We start from the raw sequence: 22,071 nt of genomic DNA, 5'->3' as shown, positions 1-22,071 counted from the left end.
ACGGTCTTTCTTGTGGATTCTTTGGGGGTTTCCTCTATATGGGGTTATGGATTTCATCTATGCATAGATATAATACTATTTTTCCTTTTCAATTTGGATGTCTTTTGTTTCTTTTTCTTTTCTAATTGCTCTGGCTAGAATTTCCAGTATCACTTTGTAGTTTAATTAATATTGTCCTAATGACTTGATATTAACAAACTTTTCATGTGTTTTTAACCATTTGGATGTCCTTCTTTGTGAAATGCCAGCTTACGTCTTTTGTCCACTTTTCAAATGAGAGTTTCCTGTGTTTTACATATCTCTATCTATCTGCCTACATATTAATATCATCTTGTGATGACAGTTTTTATCAGATATATGCATTAAAAATATTTTCTCCCAGTTCGTGGCTTGTCTTTTATCCTTTTAATGACGTCTTTTAATGGACAGTTCTTAATTTTAAAAATCTTTTATTTATTTATTTATTTAGTTTCGGCTGTGCCGGGTCTTTGTTGCTGCGAGTGAGCTTTCTCTAGGTGTGAAGAGCGGAGGCTTCAGCAGTTGTAGCACATGCATTCTAGAGCACAGGCTCAGTAGCTTGGTGCACAGGTTTAGCTGCACCAAGTTGCACCATGTTGTGTTGGCATGAAGTTGGACCAAGAAAGTCCAACAGATCTTAATTTTAATTAAGTCTAGTTCATCCATCCTTCCATTATGATTTTTGTATCTATTAAGAAATCTTTGCAGACTTCCTAGGTGGTCCAGTTGTTAGGGGAAGCACACTGATTGAAACCGCCCACCCTGGCCAAGCACCATAGTAACCATTTGCATGAGTTGTTCTATGAAGAGATCCTGATAAAGAATATGGAACTAATAAGCCACCACCAACCGGAAGAGTTCGGGAAAGGTCAAAAGGAGACACAGCATGTCTGTCCACTTCCCAGAATCCCTCTTGCTAGTATCCATCTTGGCTGAGCGATGCGTGCGCCACCAGGAAAGACTCTGAATTAGAATGATTGGCCAAAGACCACCCGGAAACTAATCCCATCACCATAAAACCCGAGACTGTGAGCCAGGCGGCAGAGCAGTGCTCCTGGGTTCCCTTACCTACTGCTCTCCACCCAGGTGCCCTTTCCAACAAAGTCTCTTGCTTTGTCAGCATGTGTCTCCTCGGACAATTCATTTCCGAATGTTAGACAAGAGCCCAGTTTCAGGCCCTGGAAGGGGTCCGCCTTCCTGCAACACAGTGGTTAAGAATCCACCTGCCAATACAAGGTTCAATCCTGGTCTGGGAAGGTTCCACATGCCTTGGGACAGCTAAGTCCACATGATGAAACTACTGAAGCCCCCACTCTCCACAACTAGAGAAAGCCCACGCACAGTGATGAAGACGCAGTGTAGCCAAAAATAAATAAATATTTTAAAAAAGAAATCTTTGCCTATCTCACTTCACTAATTTTTTAATACTAATTTCAGGAACTCACATTTGTCCCTGTTTTAAATCCTTTCTAGCCTAGGCCTGGGCATACAAGTAACCACATTTTCCATTATTAAATAACTTCATGTTCTGTTAGTTCAATCTCTGACCTCATTAATAACATTTTCAGTGCTATATGGCAATCTGGTCTATTAGCTACTAGTCTCAGCTTTATGTTTTTATAAATTTTATAAGTATGCCTTTTTAGTCTTTACCCAAGCCCTGTAATTCATCATTCTCTCTGAGGTAGGGAGATCCCTTTATTGTCAAACCCAAAAGTCTCTCAGGATTATTAGGCATTGATTTGTTTGCTTTTTCTTTGATGGAGGAACTTTCTGCAGCACTATGAATCTTTTCATTTTAATTTTTTCTTGATTCTAGGGCCTTATTATTTGATTCTTATTAATGGTAATTATAACTTCCCCTGCCAAGGGAGGGGAAAAAAAACACCACCTTGCTATTTTTAACCTCAATTGCCTTCAAGTGTGGGTGGATTTTGACAAATGGAAGGTCCTTCCTTCTGGAAATCAGCTAGGTGGGGGCAGCATCAGGCAAGAGCTCAATTTCTCCACAAGAGAGGAGGGGAATATTATGAGGCTATTAGGTAGAATGAAGTTAATTTCCATGTTTTGATTTGGGAGAAAACAACGGTCAGGATAGAAATACTAATTGAGCAAGAAGAAAGAAATCGTAAAACAATTTTATTTTTGTTAAAAAAAAAATGAAAACAACCAAAGAATTGTGGATATGTGTTTGTGTATTTTTAAAAAGTAGAGAAAGATATACAACAAATTAGTAACATTGATGACTCAAGAAAAGTGAGACTGGATGGGGTGAAAGGGGAAAAAGAGGGTTCCTTCTACTTTGCATTGTTATGAGTTTTATTACAGGTTTTAAAATTATAATAATTTTAAAAATAAGTCTTGGGAAACTATAATGATTAGATAGGGTGAGTCACATCATTTCTACTAAGGATTTGGGAAATTCAGGTATCTGAGAGGGTAGTTTAGTATGATTAGACAAGTGGCAGGATGTTGAATGGGCTTGAATCCACTGTAATCCCTAAGGATATACTACATATATGTATATACACACACACATACACACATATATAGGCCAGAGAAGACCAAATTCCAGAAACATTTCTAATAAAAAGCCTTTACTGGCTGAATTATGGGAGGGAAAAGAAAGTCAAAAACAAGCTTCCACACTGGATTGCTAGGGGCAAATGCTGACACGAACACAGATAAAGCAGGACAATACAGAGCTTCCAGAAGCCTTTCTAATAATGAATCAGTGCACGATTCTAATAAGCGATGTGCAAAAGTGGGTCCATGCTTTTTTTTTCCCCTCAGTGTCTGGCTGATAACTGCAGTTGCATGGACGCTTCCAATAGCTTGTGTCATATATACTCTTAGCTCCGGGCGCTGGCTGCACACCATCCAATGGCATTTGCTCTGACACTGCTTAAGGGTTAGGGTTCTGCTCCTTGGCCCTGCTATGTCAATTCATAACTAGGATTCGGGTTTCTCAAAGGCACCTAGGGACGAACAGTACCCTGGTTCCAATCACACCCTAGCTTCTGAACGAGGGAGGAAAGGAGGGTGGAAGCCAGCGCCGCGCACGCGCGTCAACTCACGCAGGCGCAGCCTCTCTCCTTCCTGATCTCTCACTCCCGCCCCACCTCCGGGAAGTCGTTCCGTCCCGCCTTCCGAGAGCAGGAGAGGAATGTTATTGGGCACTATGGCTGTCCATCAGACTGGTTTCTCTTCTGCTCTATACCATTGGCAGCCGGGGTAAAGGCCTGTGGGCCGACGTCGGCCTACTCCTTCGAGACTGAGAGCCACCGCGGAAGCCGCTATTGGCGGAGGCCAGGGACCGCGACTGCTCACTTCCGGCTCAGGCCTCCACGATTCCTCCCCCTCCCCCGCGGTCGCTCTTGGCCTTCCCACCCCCCGCCCTTCCACCATGGCCGCCTCTGTGTGGTGTAGGGAGAAGCTGGTCGTCCGTGTCCTCCTATAGCGCTTACTGCCTCACCCTCACCCCCTGGGGGCCGGAACCAAAGGAACCTCGCTCCCCAGTCCTTGGGGCATCAGCCAGGAAGGTTTCCTATCCCCTACTTCAGGGACAGGACTCCTTTTTCCCCCCACCCCCTGAGGTAGAAACTTAAGGTTTTCCCAGCTTCTCTTAGGGTCAGAAGCCAGAAAGGGCTCCTTTTCCACTTCTTCAGGGACAGAAGCCTCTCCTACACTTCCCGTAGGGGTGCAGACCCTTAGCCCTGCATACTTAGGAGCTAACGGCGTTTCCTCAGCACTGCCAGTCCAGAGGCACGATCTAGAGGCCCTCCTGCCTTCGCCTCCTGCACAGGAGCGCCCTTTCGGAGAGGAGGGACGAGTGCAGAGGCCAGGGGCCCTTATCCCCTCCCCACCCCCCCTTGTCCCTCTTGCCCCCCAGTCCTTGTCAGTCCTAGATTTCCCGTTTCTAGGACTTCCTACCCATCCACTCCCGGGCCTTTTCCCATCTCCCGGCTGCAGCCATGGAGTTACAGAAGGGAAAGGGGGCAGCAGCAGCAGCTGCTACGGGAGCAGCGGGAGGTGGAGGAGGAGCGGGAGCAGGAGCCCCAGGAGGGGGGAGGCTGCTACTTTCAACCAGTTTGGATGCCAAGGATGAGTTAGAGGAGGTAGGTGTGGGGGGTGGGGAAGGGAGTTAAGAAATGGGGTTGAGGAGGGATACTGGAGCGGATATGGGGTGGGGGTGGGGGAGGAGGCCTTAAAGTTTTTTCTAAGGCAACACAAACACTGCTCCTGACTTCCTGCTCCTGAAGGAAGAAGTGTGGGCCAACTTCCTGGACAGGTTGTCATAGCAACAGCAGCCACTACTATGAAAATGGGGCGGGGGGGGGGGCTTGTTGATGAGGAAGGGATATAGCATCCAGATCTGGATTTTTGACATTCCTTTCACATATAGGTCACAGCTATAATTAATATTTAACCCTATTTCAGTTAGGTCATATATTGAGTAATGTATGTGTGTGTAGGTGTTTTGGGGGGTGGGTCTGATAGGAGCTTGCACAAGACCTTGGAGCCTCCTCTTAGATAGTGTTGACTTCATGTAGACCCTCAATTGCCAGTGATGTTAACTGGGCATTTAGAATGAGTGAAGACCTAAGGAAAAGTGAGTTGTGTTTTGTTAGGAGTGAATGGGACCTAGGGGACTGTCCTTCACAACTAGATAGCACACACACAAGGGAGGGAACATACAGATGCTGAGAAGGAGGGTAGGGTGAGGCAATGCCTTGGGCCTGAGTAGGGGTTTTAGACTACTGAATAATTGACCCCCACTTGTTCCTCTTGCCCTGTCCCTGACAATCCAGAGTTGATCATTTATCCCTTTGCTGTGCTATACATGAGGAGACATACTTAGGAATATGAGACTGAGAAGTGTGACATGATTGCTGGATTGTTTGTAAGACCTAATACATTCAACTCAGTGGTTATCCGGGGACGGGACGAGTAAATTATTAGGCTCTGTCTCTTCATGGGCAATTTCCCTGCTTCTGACTTTGTCATGGCTCTTGATCAAATGTTAGAAGGTGGTCAAGCAGATAGGTGGAATTCATACTGTAAGTTTGAAGGAATGTTGGTTCAGATGCAAGATGGCAGAACACATGCAAAAATGAGCTTTGTGAATCAAGAAGCACCTGGACAGCAACTTTGTGGGTTATCCATCAAAAATGTCTGTTCACAGACATGCTTTGCATCATGCTTCTCCCTTGTAATTCTGTATGAGATGAATCAGAGTTTGTTTTCTCCTGTTGCTATCAGCCAAGGTAAATCCAACTAGGAACAGAAAAAATGCTTCTATATGAAACTTGAGTGCTACCTGCTGCACTGACAAGGCAGCTAACAAATGCTAAAAGTAATGTATTCCCGAAACAAATACAAATGACTTTGTCAGGATTGCCTGGCATTTTAAATTATCTACATGTTTAGAAATGGCCACTGTCATTGTCAAAGTATTTATTGAGCCCTGGATTCTAGCACTAGACCTCTAGAATTGTAGCAAGAAAGTCGTTGATTACCTTTGATCACTGCACCAGTTGGGTGGAGGGGAAAAGACCCCAGAGGTAGTGAAGCCCTTGTTTATTTCCCACTCTGATTGCTGGAAGGGTCATCCTGTTCTAATTTGTACCACAGCACCCTATTCCCCGAGGAGTGACATGTTTGCTAGCAAGTGAAATAATATGGCAAAAGGGGATCTCATAAGAGACGAAGCATTTATTTTCTTGCTTTTGGACTGTCTGAGAGTGAACTTTCAGCTGTTTCCAGAGAGAAGGGGGAGGGAGGGTCTCCTTTTTTCCTTTATATCCTTTGTGCTGTAGATGTTTCTCAGCTTGTCTTGGCCTTCCTCCTTTCCTTCTATGCCCTTTGTCCTTTGCATCTGAATTTTCCAACATGCCTTGCCAGTTTCTAACCTCGTGTGTGGCTCCCAGTAAACCAGAGTGACTAAGCTTAAGACTTACTGGCTTCTTCCTCTGGGTCTCGTCACACATCTCCACACTCAAAACTTAGTATTGAGTGATCTCTGGTTGTTCTGGCTTGGTTGTTTCCAGCATAGTCTCACCTATTGCCCAGGAACACACTGGGGAGACCCAAGGCCTGTCTTCCAGAGCTTATCATCTAAAGACTGAGTTAACACTCACAAGAAAGGTAAAAACAAAAACCCAGTGAGGGTTGTAAAGAGACCAGAGTCATAGCTGGACGTGATGAGGAAAGGCCTTTCGAGGCCTGGAGTGTGAAGGGCTGGTAAGGAGCATCACAGGCAGGGGCTGTGACCCTTCTACTCAAGGGACCATTTGTTGTATCCTTTCTTCTCTGACCCTGTTCTTTTCTTTGGGGAATTCTTGCCCACCCCCATCCAGATTTGAGGAATGAAGTAAAAATAGTGCCAAAGATTGGAGGCATTTAGAGCATGTAGCTCCTAATCTCACAGGCCTTCAAAGGTCCTGGTCATTCCTATGTGGAAAAGGACCCTGTCCACTTTGAAGTAAGGCTAAAGGCAGGAGCTGTGGCTCAAACAAGTTGGAACCTTCTCTTAAGCGCTGGACAGGTCTCAGTTTTGCATTTGGTTAGAGGTATGTCCCTTCCAGGTTTTCTCCAAGGCGTATCCAGTCTGTGAAGATTCTCCAGGGAATGGGGCTTTGAGTCATTTCTGATTTTTTTCCCCTTAAATCCTCATTTCACTTACAAGTGACTCTCGGTTGTAGAATACTTGGAATCCAGTTTGTTCAGGAACTCTTTACTAATGTGAGTCCTTGGGGATTTTGTAGGTCAGATCATATCTTTTCTTTAAGCCTTTGAATTTTAGTCTCTGAAGGCCACTGACTTCCCATAAGGGGACAGTATTTAAGTATTTATTATTGTTGTTGTTTAGTCGCTAAGTCATGTCCAACTCTTTGTGACCCCATTAGGCTCCTCTGTTCATGGAATTTCCCAGGCAAGAATAGTGGAGTGGGTTGCCATGTCCTCCTCCAGGGGATCTTCCCAACCCAGGGATCAAACCTGAGTCTCCTGCTTGGCAGGCGGATTCTTTACCAGTGAACAACCTGGGAAGCCATTAAATAATATAATTTTTAGCAAACTGTATGTTACCTGGAGGAAGGAGGAGACCCTGAGAGGTTAGAGCAATCCTCAGACTTTAGTCTCCAGCTTCAGGTATATACTTGCAAACTAGAAGGCCTCCCTGCATTCCACCCCCTCTCCATCTACTGCTACTGTCATGGAAACCATGGTAAGGTAGTCTTAGTACTAGAAAAATTATTTTAGAAGCTCCTAGAGATGGTAGATATTTACTCAACTGTCTGAGGTGCTGTCGTGAAGGACTTACTCTGAACAGTCACTCTGCCAGCAGTTGCTGGCAACTGCATGTGTGGTTCCGTCTTTACTAAGGACCTTGGTTGTCTGAGGGAAAAAGGGGTACTACTACTTGATTGTAGGGATCTGGCTCTCTACAGCCTTCTGAGGAGTTGTGGTCCTCCAGTCACTCTGAATGATTTGTCATTAGTTCACTCATCTCTGTTTGGGAAAGTAATTTCTGTAGTTCAAGAAGAGCAGTATCCTTTATTTCTATTGCCTGGGAAGAACTGACCCTCATATTTCTTTCCTCATTGCTTTTATTCACCCATCCAAATTCTGGACTCTCCCATTTTCTACATCCTTAGTTAGGCCTCCCTGTTCCAAGATGCCAGTTTTCTTTCTTGACTCGGCAGTGACCCACAGAAATGACTCAGACCTCTGAGTGGAGCTTAGATATCAAGGAGGGGCCTAGAGAAACCTGGTTCATTCCAGGGTCTCAGTGTGTTACATCACAGGGAGAAACGAGGCCAGCCCTCCAGCTTTGCTCCAGGATCTTGGTGCAGGGTCCATCTGTCAGGCCTTCTCCCCTCTCCTGTACTCTTTCCTCTTCTCTCACAGAAGGCAAAAGTAGGAGAGGAAGCTTTTCAGCTTGGTTAGGGATTTACCAATGTCCTGTGTAGGGCTCAGTTTTCAGGAGTCTCTGAGGGCATGCCATTAAAAGTAGTGGCAGGGGGCATTGAAGGGTGGTCTGGTCCTCATAGATTCAGTTGTGTGATCGCTGAGCTTCTTCACAGGTGGAATAGAGTCTGATTCAACTGAGGCTGTATGCCAGGTGCTCTCACATATGTTAACCTTGTTTAATCCTCAAAGCAGCCTTATATGGGCTCTGTCTCTTATTTTTTTTAGGTAAGAAAACCAGAGTATTATAAGTAAAAGGTTAAGTAAGTTTTGGTAATTTAGGTAACTCACCTAAGATTAGCCCAAGGCTTACAAGGAGTGGAGGGATTCTCCTGGTCCTTGCTTGTCCATTGGCTTCACAGCCAGCTGCTCTTTTGACTTCTCTTGCATCTCTGTTGATTCCGCAGAGATTGCTTCCTTTTTATCACAAAGTGATGTGTAGGATTTTATGATGCTGTGCTGCTGCTTGCTCACCGTCTTCCTCCCCTCTGAAACTGCTTGTTAACCTAGGCCGGGTAAGCAGGGCCTCCCAGAGCGCCCAGCAAGAACAGCCTGGATTTAGCAACTGGAGGAACTGATAACTGTCTTAGATGAAGAAGGATAAGACTTAAAAAGAGAAAATACAACCTGAGGTTTTCTTCTTCCCTCCCTTTATCATATAGGAGCTGGACGAGGTAATGATGGATCTCAGAGTTTGTGGGAGAGGTGGGTTGTGAGATTTACAGCTCAGCTTTTCATGTGATCTCACAGCTCTTTTTCACAAGTACACAGGTGCTGTTGATTAAGGCTAAGCACGCTGATGTGACCTAATTTGGAGGATAGTCAGACCTGATGTTGGACAGTGACGTTGTCAAACCTGAGCAGCTTTGAGCCTAATTTAGGTTGAATTTTTTTGGCTCTGGGAGCTCCTTGCCTTAATACTCAGTTCTACTCTGCTCTTAGGTAGGGATGGATGTAGACAACTTCAGGATGATGGTCAAAGGAGAAACATGATGGTCTTTCATTCCTAGACCTCTTTTCTATGTCCTTATTTGTCAGTAGTTCTCAACAAGATGTTTTAAAAGACTTAGGAAGTAGTTTAGGTAGTTTAGGAAGAGGCTCACTGACTAAAATGAGATACACTTTGTCAATATTTTCTTTATCCTTAGTATTAAATGCTTTGAAACAGGATCTGTGACTTAAAATCTCCGTAGAATATTGAGCACATACTGTGTTACAGAGTTTGCCTTTATAATTAAGAATGGTCCTTGGTGCATGCTGGTGCTAAGTTGCTTCAGTCGTGTCCAACTGTTTGCGACTCCTCTGGACTGTAACCTGCCAGGCTCCTCTATCCATGGGATTCTCTAGCCAAGAATACTGGAGGGGGTTGCCATGCCTTCCTCCAGGGGATCTTCCCGAGCTGACCCAGGGGTCGAACCCGTCTCTTTTTTTTTAAAAAAAAATTAATTTTAATTGGAGGCTAATTACTTTACAGTATTGTAGTGTTTTTTTGCCATACATTCACATGAATCAGCTATGGGTGTACATGTGTCCCCCATCCTGAACCCACCTCCCTCCCCAGCCCATCCCTCAGAGTCGTCCCGGTGCACCGGGCCTGAGCGCCCTGTCTCATGCATTGAACCTGGACTGGCAATCTGTTTCACATATGATAATATACATGTTTCAATGCTATTCTCTCAAATCATCCCACTGTCACCTTCTCCCAGAGTCCAGAAGTCTGTTCTTTGCATCTGTGTCTCTTTTGCTGTCTTGCATATAGGGTCATCGTTAGCATCTTTCTAAATACCACACATATGCATTAATGTGCTGTATTGGTGTTTTTCTTTCTGACTCACTTCACTCTGTATAATAGGCCCCAGTTTCATCCACCTCATTAGAACTGATTCAAATGCATTCTTTTTAATAGTTGAGTAATATTCCATTGTGTATACATACCACAGCTTTCTTATTCATTTATCTGCCGATGGACATCTAGGTTGCTTCCATGTCCTGGCTATTGTGAACAGTGCTGTGATGAACATTGGGTACACATGTCTCTTTCAATTCTGGTTTCCTCACGAACCCTTCTGTTCTGTGTCTTCTGCATTGGCAAGCGGGTTCTTTACCACTAGCCCCACCTGAATTCTAATGCAGTGCTCCTCACCTTTGTTTCACTAGAGACCCTGGAAGTTTTAGTTTGGCCTTTTGTTCTCCACTAGTTCTTTTCTTTCTTACGCTCACCTTTTTTTTTTTTTTAAAGTTTATCTTTTAAGTTTTTGGAGGGACATTTCAACCATGAAAAAGTAGAGAGAGTAGTGTAACTGCCCTGGAACGATCACTCTGCTTCAGTACTTATCAGTATATGGCAGTCTTATATCTCCCTTTAGTCTCCTCTGGATTATTTTGAGGCAAATCCAAGGTATATCATTTCATCTGTAGGTACTTCATATATGTCCGTGAGAGATGGACTTTTTTCTTTTTAACATAGCCACAATAACATGCCTAAAATATTAATAATTCCTCAATGTAATGAAATACTCATTGTTCAAATTAACTGTTTCATAAATCCTTTTGTTTTTTTAAAGATTTTTTTCCCTTAGGTTCCTCATGTGCTTTACTGGGTTTCTTGTTGTTGGGGGCTGTGTGGCATGGCTTGTGGGATCTTAGTTCCTGGACCAGGGATTGTACCTGGGCCCACAAGCATCAAAGCAGACTCCCAACCACTGGACCACCAGGGAATTCCCATAAATTCTTTCTGTAAGTGGTTTCTTCAGCTCAGTAACCAAACAAGGAACTCACATTGTTGCATTCAGTTGACATGTCCCTTTAATTTTTTATAACTATTTTAAAGTAATTTCAAACTACTTTTAAACTTTTTTAAACTATTTAAGTATTTAAACAAATTACTGTTAAACTATTTAAAGTAATTTCAAATTACTTCAAAAGTAATTTCAAATATTCTTCTTCTGGACTCACCAGTTGTTAACATTTGTTGCATTTGCTTTTCATTTTGTATACATATTATTTTTTTTTTTCATTTTGTATACATATTATTATTTTAACCTTTTGAGAATAAGTTACAGCCCCATGCTACTTAAGATTTAAATACTTCCATGAGTATTTCCTAAGAAAAGGATTCTCAGTTACATAATCGCTGTTTTATTATCTAAATTGGAACATTTAACATCAGTATGTTAATATTACTTATAGTGCATAGTCACGTTTTACCAGTTGTACCAATAATGTCCATTATAGCAGCCCAGAATCATACATTGAATTTAGGTGTACTATCTCTTTTGTTCTTAGTCCTGTCTCTGTCCTTCACCTTAAACACTTTAACAGGCCAGTTATCTTACAGAATCTCTCAATTTGGGTTGTCTGAAATTTCAGCTGTCATTTTGTCTTGTTACTTGGGATACTAACGCTGATTGCTTGGTTAAGATGTTATCCTCCAGAATTCCCTTCAGTTATTTTCTCTTCGATTAATAAGTATTTGAGCCTATGTGACTATATACTCTTGTGAAAGTTTCACCTCTAGTTTTAGCATTAATGATATTTCCCTGAATCAGTTATTACTCCCGTCATTCCTTCAGTGTTTTTAGTTGGCATTCTGCTGTAAGGAAGAGCTTTCCCTTTATTTGTCAGGTATGTATGTATCTATCAGCATGGATTCTTGGGTCCTTATTCTGTTCAAGAAGTTGTCATTTTAAGTCTTTTTTTTTTTTTTTTTTGGCCTGCCACATGGATTGTGGGATCTTAGTTCTCCAACCAGGGATCAAGCCCAGGCCCTGGTAGTGAAAGTGCCAATTCCTAACCCCTGGACTGCCAGGGAATTCACTTAAGCCTCTTCTCATACATGAGGTTCCCCTTCCCTGCTTTTCCCCTTGCAATTTAAATGTTAAAGAAACCAGAAAGCCTGTCATAGTTTACACTTTTCTGGATTTTTCTGATTATACCCCCATGGTGACTTGACTTGTAAACTGGTAGTTAGGTCTGGAGATGTGTTGTTCAGTTGCTCAGTTGTGTCTGACTCTGTGATCCCATGGACTGCAGTACGCCAGGCTACCCTGTCCTTCAGTATCTCCCGGAGTTTGCACAAACTCATGTCCATTGAGTCGGTGACACCATCCAACCACCTCATCCTCTGTCACTCCTTCTCCTCTCAGTCTTCCTCAGCATCAGGGTCTTTTCCAGTGAGTCTGGTCTTCACATCAGATGGCCAAAGTATTGGAGCTTCAGCTTCAGCATCAGCCTTTCCAATAAATACTCAGGGTTGATTTCCTTTAGGATTGAATGGTTTTATCTCCTTACTGTCCAAGGGACTCTCAGGAATCTTCTCCAACACCACAATTCAAAAACATCAATTCTTCAGCACTCAGCCTTCTTTATGGTTAACTCTAACATCTACATGATTACTGGAAAAACCATAGCTTTGACTATACAGACCTTTGTCGGTAAAGTGATGTTTCTGCATTTTAATACACTTGTCTAGGTTTGTTACAGCTTTCCTTCCAAAAAGCAAGCGTCTTTTTAATTTCATGGGTGTAGTCACTGTCCACAGCAATTTTGGAGCCCAAGGAAAGAAAATCTGTCACTGCTTCCACTTTTCCCCCTTCTGTTTGCCGTAAAGTAATGGGAACAGAAGCCATGATCTTAGTTTTTATCATGTTGAGTTTCAAGCAAGCTTTTCATACTCCTCCTTTCATACCCTCATTAAGAGGCTCTTTAGTTCCTCTTCACTTTCTGCCATTAGAGTGGTATTATCTGCATATCAGAGGTTGTTGATACTTCTCCTGGCAGTCTTGATTCCACTTTGTGATTCATCCAACCCAACATTTCACATGATGTACTCTGCACAGAAGTTAAATAAGCAGAGTGACAGTATGCACCCTTGTCGTACTCCTTTCTCAATTTTGAACCAACCAGTTCTTCCCTGTCCAGTTCTAACTGTTGCTTCTTGACCTCATACAAGTTTCTCAGGAGACAGGTAAGGTGGTCTGGTATGCCCATCTCTTGAAAAATTTTCCAGTTTGTTGTGATCCACACAGTCAAAGGCTTTAGCATAGTCAGTGAAGCAGAAGTAGATGTTTTTTTGGAATTCCTTTGCTGCTTCTGTGATCCAATGGATGCTGGCAATTTGATCTCTGGTTCCTTTGCCTTTTCTAAATCCAGCTTGTATATCTGAAAGTTCTTGGTTCACATACTGTTGAAACCCAGCTTGGAGAATTTTGAGCATTACCTTGCTAGCCTGTGAAGTGAGTGCAATTGTGCCATAGTTTGAACATTCTTTGGCATTGCCCTTCCTGGGGATTGGAATGAAATTGACCTTTTCCAGTCCTGTAGCCACTGCTGAGTTTTCCAAATTTGCTGGCATATTGAGTGCAGCATTTTCACAGCGTCATCTTTTAGGGTTTGAAATAGCTCATCTGGAATTCCATCACCTCCATAGCTTTGTTTGTAGTAACGCTTACTAAAGCCCACTTGACTCACACTCCAGGATATCTGGCTCTAGATGAATGATCGCACCATTGTGGTTATCCTGGTCATTAAGGCATTTTTTGTATAGTTCTTCTATGTGTTCTTGTCACTTTTTCTTAATCTTTTTTGCTTCTATTAGGCCCTTACTGTTTCTGTTCTTTATCATGCCCATCATTGCATAAAATGTTCCCTTGATATCTCCAGTTTTCTTGAAGAGATCTCTAGTCTTTCCCATTCTATTGTTCTGTTCTGTTTCTTTGCATTGTTCATTGAAGAAGATCTTCTTTTCTCTCCTTGCTATTCTCTGGAACTCTGCATTCAGTTAGGTATATCTTTCCCTTTTTACTTTGCCTTTTTCTTCTCAGCTATTTGTAAAGCCTCCTCAGACACCCACTTTTGCCTTCTTGCATTTCTTTTTCTTTGGGATGATTTTGATCACTGCCTCCTATACAGTGTTATGAACCTCTGTCCATAGTTCTTCAGGCACTGTTTATCGGATCTAATCCCAATGAATAAATCTATTCATCACCTCCACTGTACAGTCATAAGGGATTTGATTTAGATCATACCTGAATGGCCTAGTGGTTTTCTCTACTTTGGAGATGTGACGTGATTTAAATTTTTAAAAAGCTTTTTTGGGACCAGAAATATGTCATCGGTGATGGTATGAAGCCTTCTAAATTTTTTTTTCACCCCTTCACAGAGATTGGAAAGATGTATGAGCATTGTGACGTCGATGACTACTGGTGTCTCAGAGAGAGAGGCCAATGATGCCCTCAATGCCTATGTGAGTATAATACTCTCTCTGTACCCATTTCTGCTTCTTTGAAAGCTTTCAGACATGATCAGAAAGATAGAAAGACTTCAGTGTTTAGGAGCTAGGGGCTGAAGCTAATGTCTTAGTTTCCTGAATCAGACTTCCCAGCTCTTCTCTGTCTTTCCTAATCTGGGAGTCCCATTTCTTAGAGCCTTAGGCATCATTAAATAACAACTTTAAAAAATAACTTACAGTTCTCTGGTGGCTAATTTTCTTTATAAATCATCCTCACATGCTTGATCTTTTACATTTCTTAATCACTGTCTGATGTTGAAGGATTTAAAGTAATACATGGAAAGGACTTAGAGTAGTTTCTGGCACACAGTGAATGTTCAATAAATATTTATTGTTAGTAATTGTTCTTATTATGTCTTCACCTTCCAGATACCAGGGGTTCAGTGATTTGCCCAAAGTCTTGATTATGTTTCTATGTGGCTCCCTCTCTACTGAAGGCTGTTAAGGTGTGGAGTAGGATTTTCCCCCCCATTTCAAACACTTTATTTTCTTCCTCTGGCCTTCATCAAGCCTTGGAGAAAGCAGTATGGGTCCATCCTTTCTCTCCACCTCTCTCCTAAAACAGATGTCCATCACTTTTAGCTGATGATTCTCCTTTGCAGATTACTCAAGAATCCCAGGTTTTCTGGGAGCAGCTGTGCTCAAGAACTTGTCTCTTGAGTGACAACTAGTTTTTTCTTTCCTCTTATCCCAGGTATGCAAAGGCCCCCCGCAACATGAGGAAATCTGCCTGGGCCTCTTCACCCTTGTCCTTACTGAACCAGCCCAAGCCCAGAAGGTAAGACTCCCTACTCTGGTCCCATATTCCCTTCTCAGATATGATCTGAGAGAATGGTGGAACTTTTGGTTTAACTGGTTTAGTATCAGACCCTTTGACCAGGGCTGGATCATCTTGTTCTCCAAATATAGTTACAACTCCCTTTTCACTCAGTAAATGGATCACTCTCTTACTAAAGTCCTTTCTCTTCAGATCCTGAAGCTAAAAGGCAAGAAAATGCAGTTGTGAGAGTGAAAAGGGATTTAAAGAGTTTCAAATTGTAGATTTTTGAGTCAGGACTAAAAGAGTTGGGATTTAATCCAGAGAAGAGCACAACTGTAAGGAAGTCTGTTGAGGGTTCTTATCCAGAAGAGGGTGACCTGTGGTTTGCAGATTTTATCATTGCAGGTGAACAGAAAGCAGGTTTAACATTGCAGCAAGTAGAATTTAAATTAGACAGCTTGGGAGTTTCCTAGAGGCCTAGTGGTTAGGATTCTGGGCTTTTACTGCTGTGGCCTGGGTTCTTGCAAGCCATGCAACATGGCCCACTCCCCCACTCCCCCTCCTCAACTTAATTAATTAATTATGCTTTTAAACATTTATTTATTTGACCGTGCTGGGTCTTTGTTGCTGCCCACAGGTTTTCTCTAGTTGCAGACAGTGGGGGCTACCCTCTAGTTGTGGCACACAGGCTTAGTTGCCCCGAGGCATGTGGAATCTTCCTGGACCAGGGATTGAACCCGTATCCCCTGCATTGGCAGGCAGATTCTTAACCCCTGGACCACCAGGGAAGTCCTAGAAAGCTTAATGTTAGGTGATGCCATAATAAAGGAGTGATTAAGAGAAGACTGGAATACTTTGGAGTCAGACTTCCTGAGGAATACTATATGAAAACTAGTCTGGAGTTCTTCACAAATGGAAGAGTCTCTTTTACTTATTGATATTAATAGAATGGTTTAAGAGAGATCCTTCCTTGAGATGAGGGACTGAGCAGGATGTTCTCTTTGGACTCTGTTCTTTCTATAATAAAGTAGCAAAATCCTGCCTTTTGCCTCTCTGGATTTCCGCTTTCTGTGTCCTTGAGTGTTGCGAGATGGTTTGGAGACACATGTTGTATCTGGCATTAACTGCGTGGCACTAACGGAGAAGAGCTTGGTGTGGGGGAATTCAGTTTTCTCCGTGCCCCTTCCCTGAACAAAGGGAGTGTGAAAGGAGACAATCATGCTGTGTCCAGTGTTGTGTTCAGCTCTATCCAGACATTTAATCTTCCCAGAAAGCCCATGTGAAACTGGTGGCTTTGTTCCCTTCCCCCAAACTGCTCTCAGTGCACCTGTAAGAAACATGGAGGTTGTTTGTTCAAGGCGAACCAAGGAGACAGCATTCTCAGGGACAAGGACCGGATGCCCTTGGTCCCCTGGCTTAGCTGCTTGTGGTCATGGCAAACCTGGGGTGAGGGTAGGTGGTAGGGCAGCAAGTACTGACAAGTCCCTGGTTTCCCAGGCCATTTCTGGGCTGGGACATTGTTGTCTCTCATGTGAGTTTTTATACATACAATTAAAACCTTATTTAGTCATCTCAGTGCAGATTCATCTTGCCCACTGGTTTTATTTGTTTCCGGTGAGATCTGAATCAGCTAGGGTAAATCAGTAAATCTCAGTGAAGAGGGCAGGGCCCCATGGTATTTCTACCTCTTTGCCTGACCAGTCAGTGAGAGGTCATAGGGCTATGCATTGTAAATGCTTATTATGTCATGAATTTGGCCATCCAGACATGACAAGGCACTAGAGCACCTGGTCTTCTTTTTGCCCCAGGAGCGTGGCCCAGGCCCTCACCTTGGGTCTCATAGTTGGTTGTCAGGGTTGGTTGCATCAGGGTTATTTTCACATGCTGAAGGTTTCCAAGCACATCCCCTACCTAGGAGCCTCTTCAGACAAAGCAGGTGGAGACTGGGAATTAGGAGGATACAGTTTTAGGCAAATGAGGAACTATCAGGTATGACTCATTCAGAGGCCTTGAGCCAGGTCAGAGAATGGTGGAAGAATTTGTGCCCCATCTCCTCGAGCTTTATCTTTCTTCCTAAAAGGGTGATTATCTTACAGAATACTCTGTCCTGCAGAAGTTTTGGGTGGGTGTAACTGATAACTGATCCCAATGCATTGTTTTAGGCTTAAGTTTAAACCAAGGGGAGTGTTTCCTAAGGGTTTACTTGGAGTTAATTCTGTCTCTGGAACAGAAACTTAGTTAAGGAAAGAGCTGTCAGTTGTTGGCGGAGAGTGGAATGTACGTGGGGTGGATTTTGTTCCAGTTCTACCTTCCTAACTTGGATCTGCTCTGTCGTCAGCCTTGTGTTTATATTCTCTGATTTTATTTCCTATTTGATGTCCAAACTGAATCGCTGGGAGCAGGCCTGGCTGGGGCCTGCAGTGTGGTGGGAGGCTAAGTTGAGGGCCTTAACTTCTGCTCCGGTTCTAGTAGCCAGGGGATTTAGGTGATAGGAAAGGATTTAACATTGATGCCAAGGTCCTTCGTCACCAAAGATACAACACCAGGCCCTGGCAGTTCTTGGTCCAGGTGCTTCTCTTGGCAGATAGCTCTAGAAAGAAAGTTGGGGGCTTTGAGGGCCGAGGCTGGAACATCACTGTTCCCAGCACAGGACAGGTATCCTGCCTCAGCACCATCCTGTCACCTTTCCTCTCTTTTGGGACCCTCTGTTTCCCACTGAGTTTTTCCACCCATCTACTTATCTTCTAAGCCAGTCAGCACACTGGCACAGAGTTTGGAGAGACAACTGGCAGCATCAAGAATATGATATGATGTGATCCTTCTGGTACCCAGCTGCATGCATTACCAGCAGTTGTGGTTAATAAGGTCCCAGATGGAGCATGGAATTAGGCAGCCAGAACCTGCTTGCTTCGTCTGACCCTGCGTCTCCTGAGGGGCTGTCTTTCCCTGTCAGGGTCTCTTCTGCATTTCTGGGATTTCTGCTTTCCTTTGAGCAGAAGGAAACAGCTCCTCTCTTACTAGTCGTGTCTCTGTCTTTGGCCTGACATAGGTCTTCCTTCTGCCTCTGCATCCCTCATCCTCTGCCCATTCTGTGACTCACTCCTCTAGGGAAGGCTCCAGGGCTGAACCACATTTACTGATGAGCAAGTTGGCAGTAGTCCACTGGCTTCTCTTACCTCTTGTTCCCTTGCTTGTACTTTTGATCTCCCAGCCCTCCCTCTGGCAGATGGACTCAGAGGATAATCAAATTCTCCTTTGAGTATGAAAAGTTTATGGCACATGGGGGAATCTAAGTATTTGTATTTTCATCAGAATGCTTGTTTTGACCTAAGGATAATAGAAGTGGAAGTAGGATAGCTAATCTCTTAGGAGTCCCTGGACATACCCAAGTCCAGGGAGCAGCTGGTCTTGAGGATTACTTCTCTCTTTCTCCTTTTTAAAAAAAATTTTTATATATTTTTAAATTTTTTGGCCATGCCACACAGCATGTAGGATCTTAGTTCCCAGACCAGGGATCGAACCTGCACCCCCTGCATTGGAAGCTCCGAGTCTTAACCACTGGACAGACCACCAGGGAAGTCCTGGAGTACCTCTCTTTTGAACGCTTAGGATGAATGAGTTTAGGAATGTAGTAGTCTCAAAGCCACTGTAAACTCTTAACCTCCATCCCCAGCAGCCTCTTCTCCTTTTAGTTATTTCTGATGTTAGTGTTGGGATGATTAAGAATCCAGAGTTGGACTACTGGGATTTGAATCTTTCTCTTATCTCTAATGTAACCTGGGGCAAATTACTTTAACCTCTCTGTGCCTGTTTCCTCATCTATAAAAATAGAGATGATAATAAATAAGGTGACTATGTGATTCAGATGCAGTAAATAGAATATAAAGTTTTTGCACAATGCCAGTGCATGTTCCCTGTTACAATCGCTATTATTATTGATGCTGTCCTTGCCACTGGCCATCCGTGGTTGTGAGATACTGCCTATCTATAATTTTGCCCTTTGTGCTGAGACCCTGACAGCATGGAACCCAGCAGGCTGAGGAGGTTGCTAATGAGGTCCCCTAAGGTAGTCCTCCAGGAGTCTGGTCTCTTTAGAGAGACAGGGTGAGAGAAACAGGAGCTCTCAGAGGAAATTGGCATGCACTCCCCTACCTCCCCCAGAGTCAGATGTGCCCAAGGACCCTTCCTTCTTCAATACTTGGCAGAAGCAAAGGGCAGCCTGGAGAAAAGAAGAAAGATGTTTCGTTAAGGAAGTTTGGTTTGGGTCTGCCCTTTCTTTCCGGGATCCTGGTCCATGGATCTTCTTTCCTTAATACTCCTAGCCCTTTGTTTCATCTGGCTGTGTCGATAGAAGTCTAAAAGTCTCTTTAAGATCCTTTCCGGCCTGTCCAACCAAACCCATTCTGCAGTGACCTTTTACTGGCAGATGAAAAGCAGATGGCCTCCACCTGGTTTTGCTCAGCTGGTGGCTTCAAACAGTGTGACGCTTCCTAAGGAGGGAGGTGAGGGGACAGGGAGCCTTTCTTAGCAGGCTTTCTGTCTTACTAGAGTAACTTGGTCCCTTTTCCCCACCCTGAGTGACAGAGCAAGGGATAGGTTTGGGATGGTGGAGCCTGTGGAAGGCTCGTGGAAAGTCTTTCCAGAGTGGAAAGTCTTGTGTGTTGGTCGTTGAATGGTAAGCATGCCTTCTAGAGCAGAAAATTTTTCACTGCCACTTGTATCCCATTGGTAGTATTTACGTTGGAGAGGCTAGGGGGCAGAGGGCCCACCATGAGTGGGATCAGGAGCCTATGCTTAGCTTGCTGGCTGCTCACAAACCTCACTTCTTACAGTGTTACCGGGACTTGGCTCTGGTGAGTCGTGATGGCATGAATATTGTTCTGAATAAAATCAACCAGATACTCATGGAGAAGTACTTGAAGTTGCAGGATACCTGCCGTACTCAGGTAAGGCCAGGAAGGAAAGAGAGATCTAGCTCAGAGACGTAACAGAGAATGGATGCTCTCCTAAGGGGAAGGGAAGGAAGAATCAGGGGTAACACACTCCTGTCTTTGTACACCTAACTTATAAAATGATTGGACTAGACCCTTTCTCAAGTTTATAGGCCATTCACTTCATACATCTTTTTTCTCTCCTTTAGTTGGTGTGGTTGGTACGGGAATTAGTGAAGAGTGGGGTTCTGGGAGCCGATGGTGTTTGCATGACATTCATGAAGCAGATTGCCGGTGAGTTGGATGGCAAGAGCGTAAAGAAGAAAGGAGTATGCAGTATGCCTTAAGTCCAGGCAGTGGAGAATGATTGAGTGCCTAAGGGACTTGATTCCTGGATTGCTTAGACGCTTTACTTTTGATCCAGGCATCTTCTGGCCACATATGTTGCACAAAGAAATTGAAAAATTACAGGGGGCCTTTTGAAGCGATAAGTCTTGCCTCGTTTTCCTTCCTGCCAAACTTGAGGCCTGATATAGAATATTTAGCCTGTTGTTGGCCTGTTGTAACCAGTCCTCACTCTGGGGTTTCGTGGCCTATTGGATCAGGAAGAATGGTAAAATAATTGGTTCTCATCTCACTGTACTTTCAGAGCCCCGGACATCTTCTCTGGCTCTACCTCAATGTCTTAAACACTTAGGGCCAGTTTGAGGGACAAACTGTGTCACAGTACAGACCCTGACATTTAGGCTCCGTTATCTTCTTGGCATCAGAGACATCTGTCTGAGCTGCTGATTATCCAAGAGTCCTGCCCCTGCTACTTCTGTTCCCAAGATTACATGTGTTTGTTCAGAAATGACCCTGTCTCTCTGCCTCGCCATTGCCCCTTGGTTCTTTGCTTCCTCTTCAGGATTTTATATAATGGTGATACTCCCCTTGTGATGTGTATAAACCTTAATCTACATGACGTGTGACTCTGTAAATCGAATTTTTACATTAGGACCTGGGGCAAGGCATAGCGTTGTTGTCCTGGCTATTTTTATCCATTCTCCTGGCACTTTCTTCCCTGTTTGGCACTCCTAGTCCCCACTTCTGATCCTACAATTTTGATCTGGCATTACTGCTTATTTAATTCTGCCCCAGGAAGTTTCATAGTAAGCACTCGAGACTCTGATACCTGGAGACAAAAACCCTTGGCCTGTCTTGAGCTGAACACAGGATTTGGGACATCCAGTGGCTGGACTGCAGCTGTTGCTTGCCTCCTGCACTTGTCAGGCCCTATTTGAAATGTCACCTATTCTTTCCAGCTGTGGACTTTTCATATCTCCTTCCCAGACATTCCCTTTTAGGGGTCAAAGTAATCCCACTCCAACCCCCTGTCTGTGGAAAGTAGCCCTGATTTCTGGAAAAACCCCAAACCTTCCCTTCCTGTCTCTCTGGAGGCAAAGAAGGAAATTTTAAAGCCTGACGAAACAAAGACAGTTTTTTCAGCCCTCAGAACATCAGTGATGGGATCACAGGGATGGAGCAGTAAGAGGGAGAAGACGTGCACTGGCTTAGCTGAGTCACTAACCAGAGCCATTCTGACTCTCTATTTTCTCCCCTTTGATCAGGTGGGGATGTTACAGCAAAAAACATCTGGTTGGCAGAGAGCGTTCTGGATATCCTGATGGAGCAGAGGTAGAGTCTGTCGTGAAGAGTGGGGCAAGAGCTGGATACGGCCACAATGGGTATGGGTGTGGGTTGCAGGGGTTGTGTGAGGAACTGTTAGTGGCCCAAGAACACCTCAGGTTAGAGGGGATGAGGTGGGGGAGGGAGCGGCCATGTACTGGTGGCAAGAGAAGGAATTAATGCCATGCTGTGGCCCAGGGATGAAGGAGTGGGAAAGAAGGTTTTTACTAAAATATCTCGGAGCCCAGGAAAAACTCATTTTATCTGATAAGGGTTTATTTTTGATCCAGACCTCCATGGAATGTTTATCTTTGGCAGGAGGTAGGGGAGAATGAACTCAGCAGAGTGGGGCCAGCCAACCACCCAGGCCTGGCAGGTACCCCTGTTCTCCCTTCCAAGACTGTCCATCCTCCTCACGCCCTCCTTTTGTTGAA

The 22,071-nt window shown here is 43.9% G+C and overlaps 1 protein-coding gene across 1 annotated transcript in view; it reads left to right on the top strand.

The window, feature by feature from the left end:
• Positions 1-3,395: 3,395 nt before the first annotated feature.
• INTS3 (integrator complex subunit 3) overlaps positions 3,396-22,071 on the top strand; it is a 38,537-nt gene continuing 19,861 nt past the window's right edge. The window contains exons 1-6 of the mRNA XM_043876557.1: positions 3,396-4,136; positions 14,150-14,233; positions 14,973-15,056; positions 19,871-19,984; positions 20,179-20,263; positions 21,580-21,646. Of these exons, the coding sequence (XP_043732492.1) occupies positions 3,993-4,136; positions 14,150-14,233; positions 14,973-15,056; positions 19,871-19,984; positions 20,179-20,263; positions 21,580-21,646 (578 nt within the window). The 5' untranslated portion in view covers positions 3,396-3,992. The remainder of the gene's footprint in view (positions 4,137-14,149; positions 14,234-14,972; positions 15,057-19,870; positions 19,985-20,178; positions 20,264-21,579; positions 21,647-22,071) is intronic.

This window comes from Cervus elaphus, chromosome 20, assembly GCF_910594005.1.
Source record: "Cervus elaphus chromosome 20, mCerEla1.1, whole genome shotgun sequence".
NCBI lineage: Eukaryota > Metazoa > Chordata > Mammalia > Artiodactyla > Cervidae > Cervus > Cervus elaphus.
Note: the sequence above shows the minus strand (reverse complement) of the source record. Positions and strands in the feature narration are given on the sequence as shown.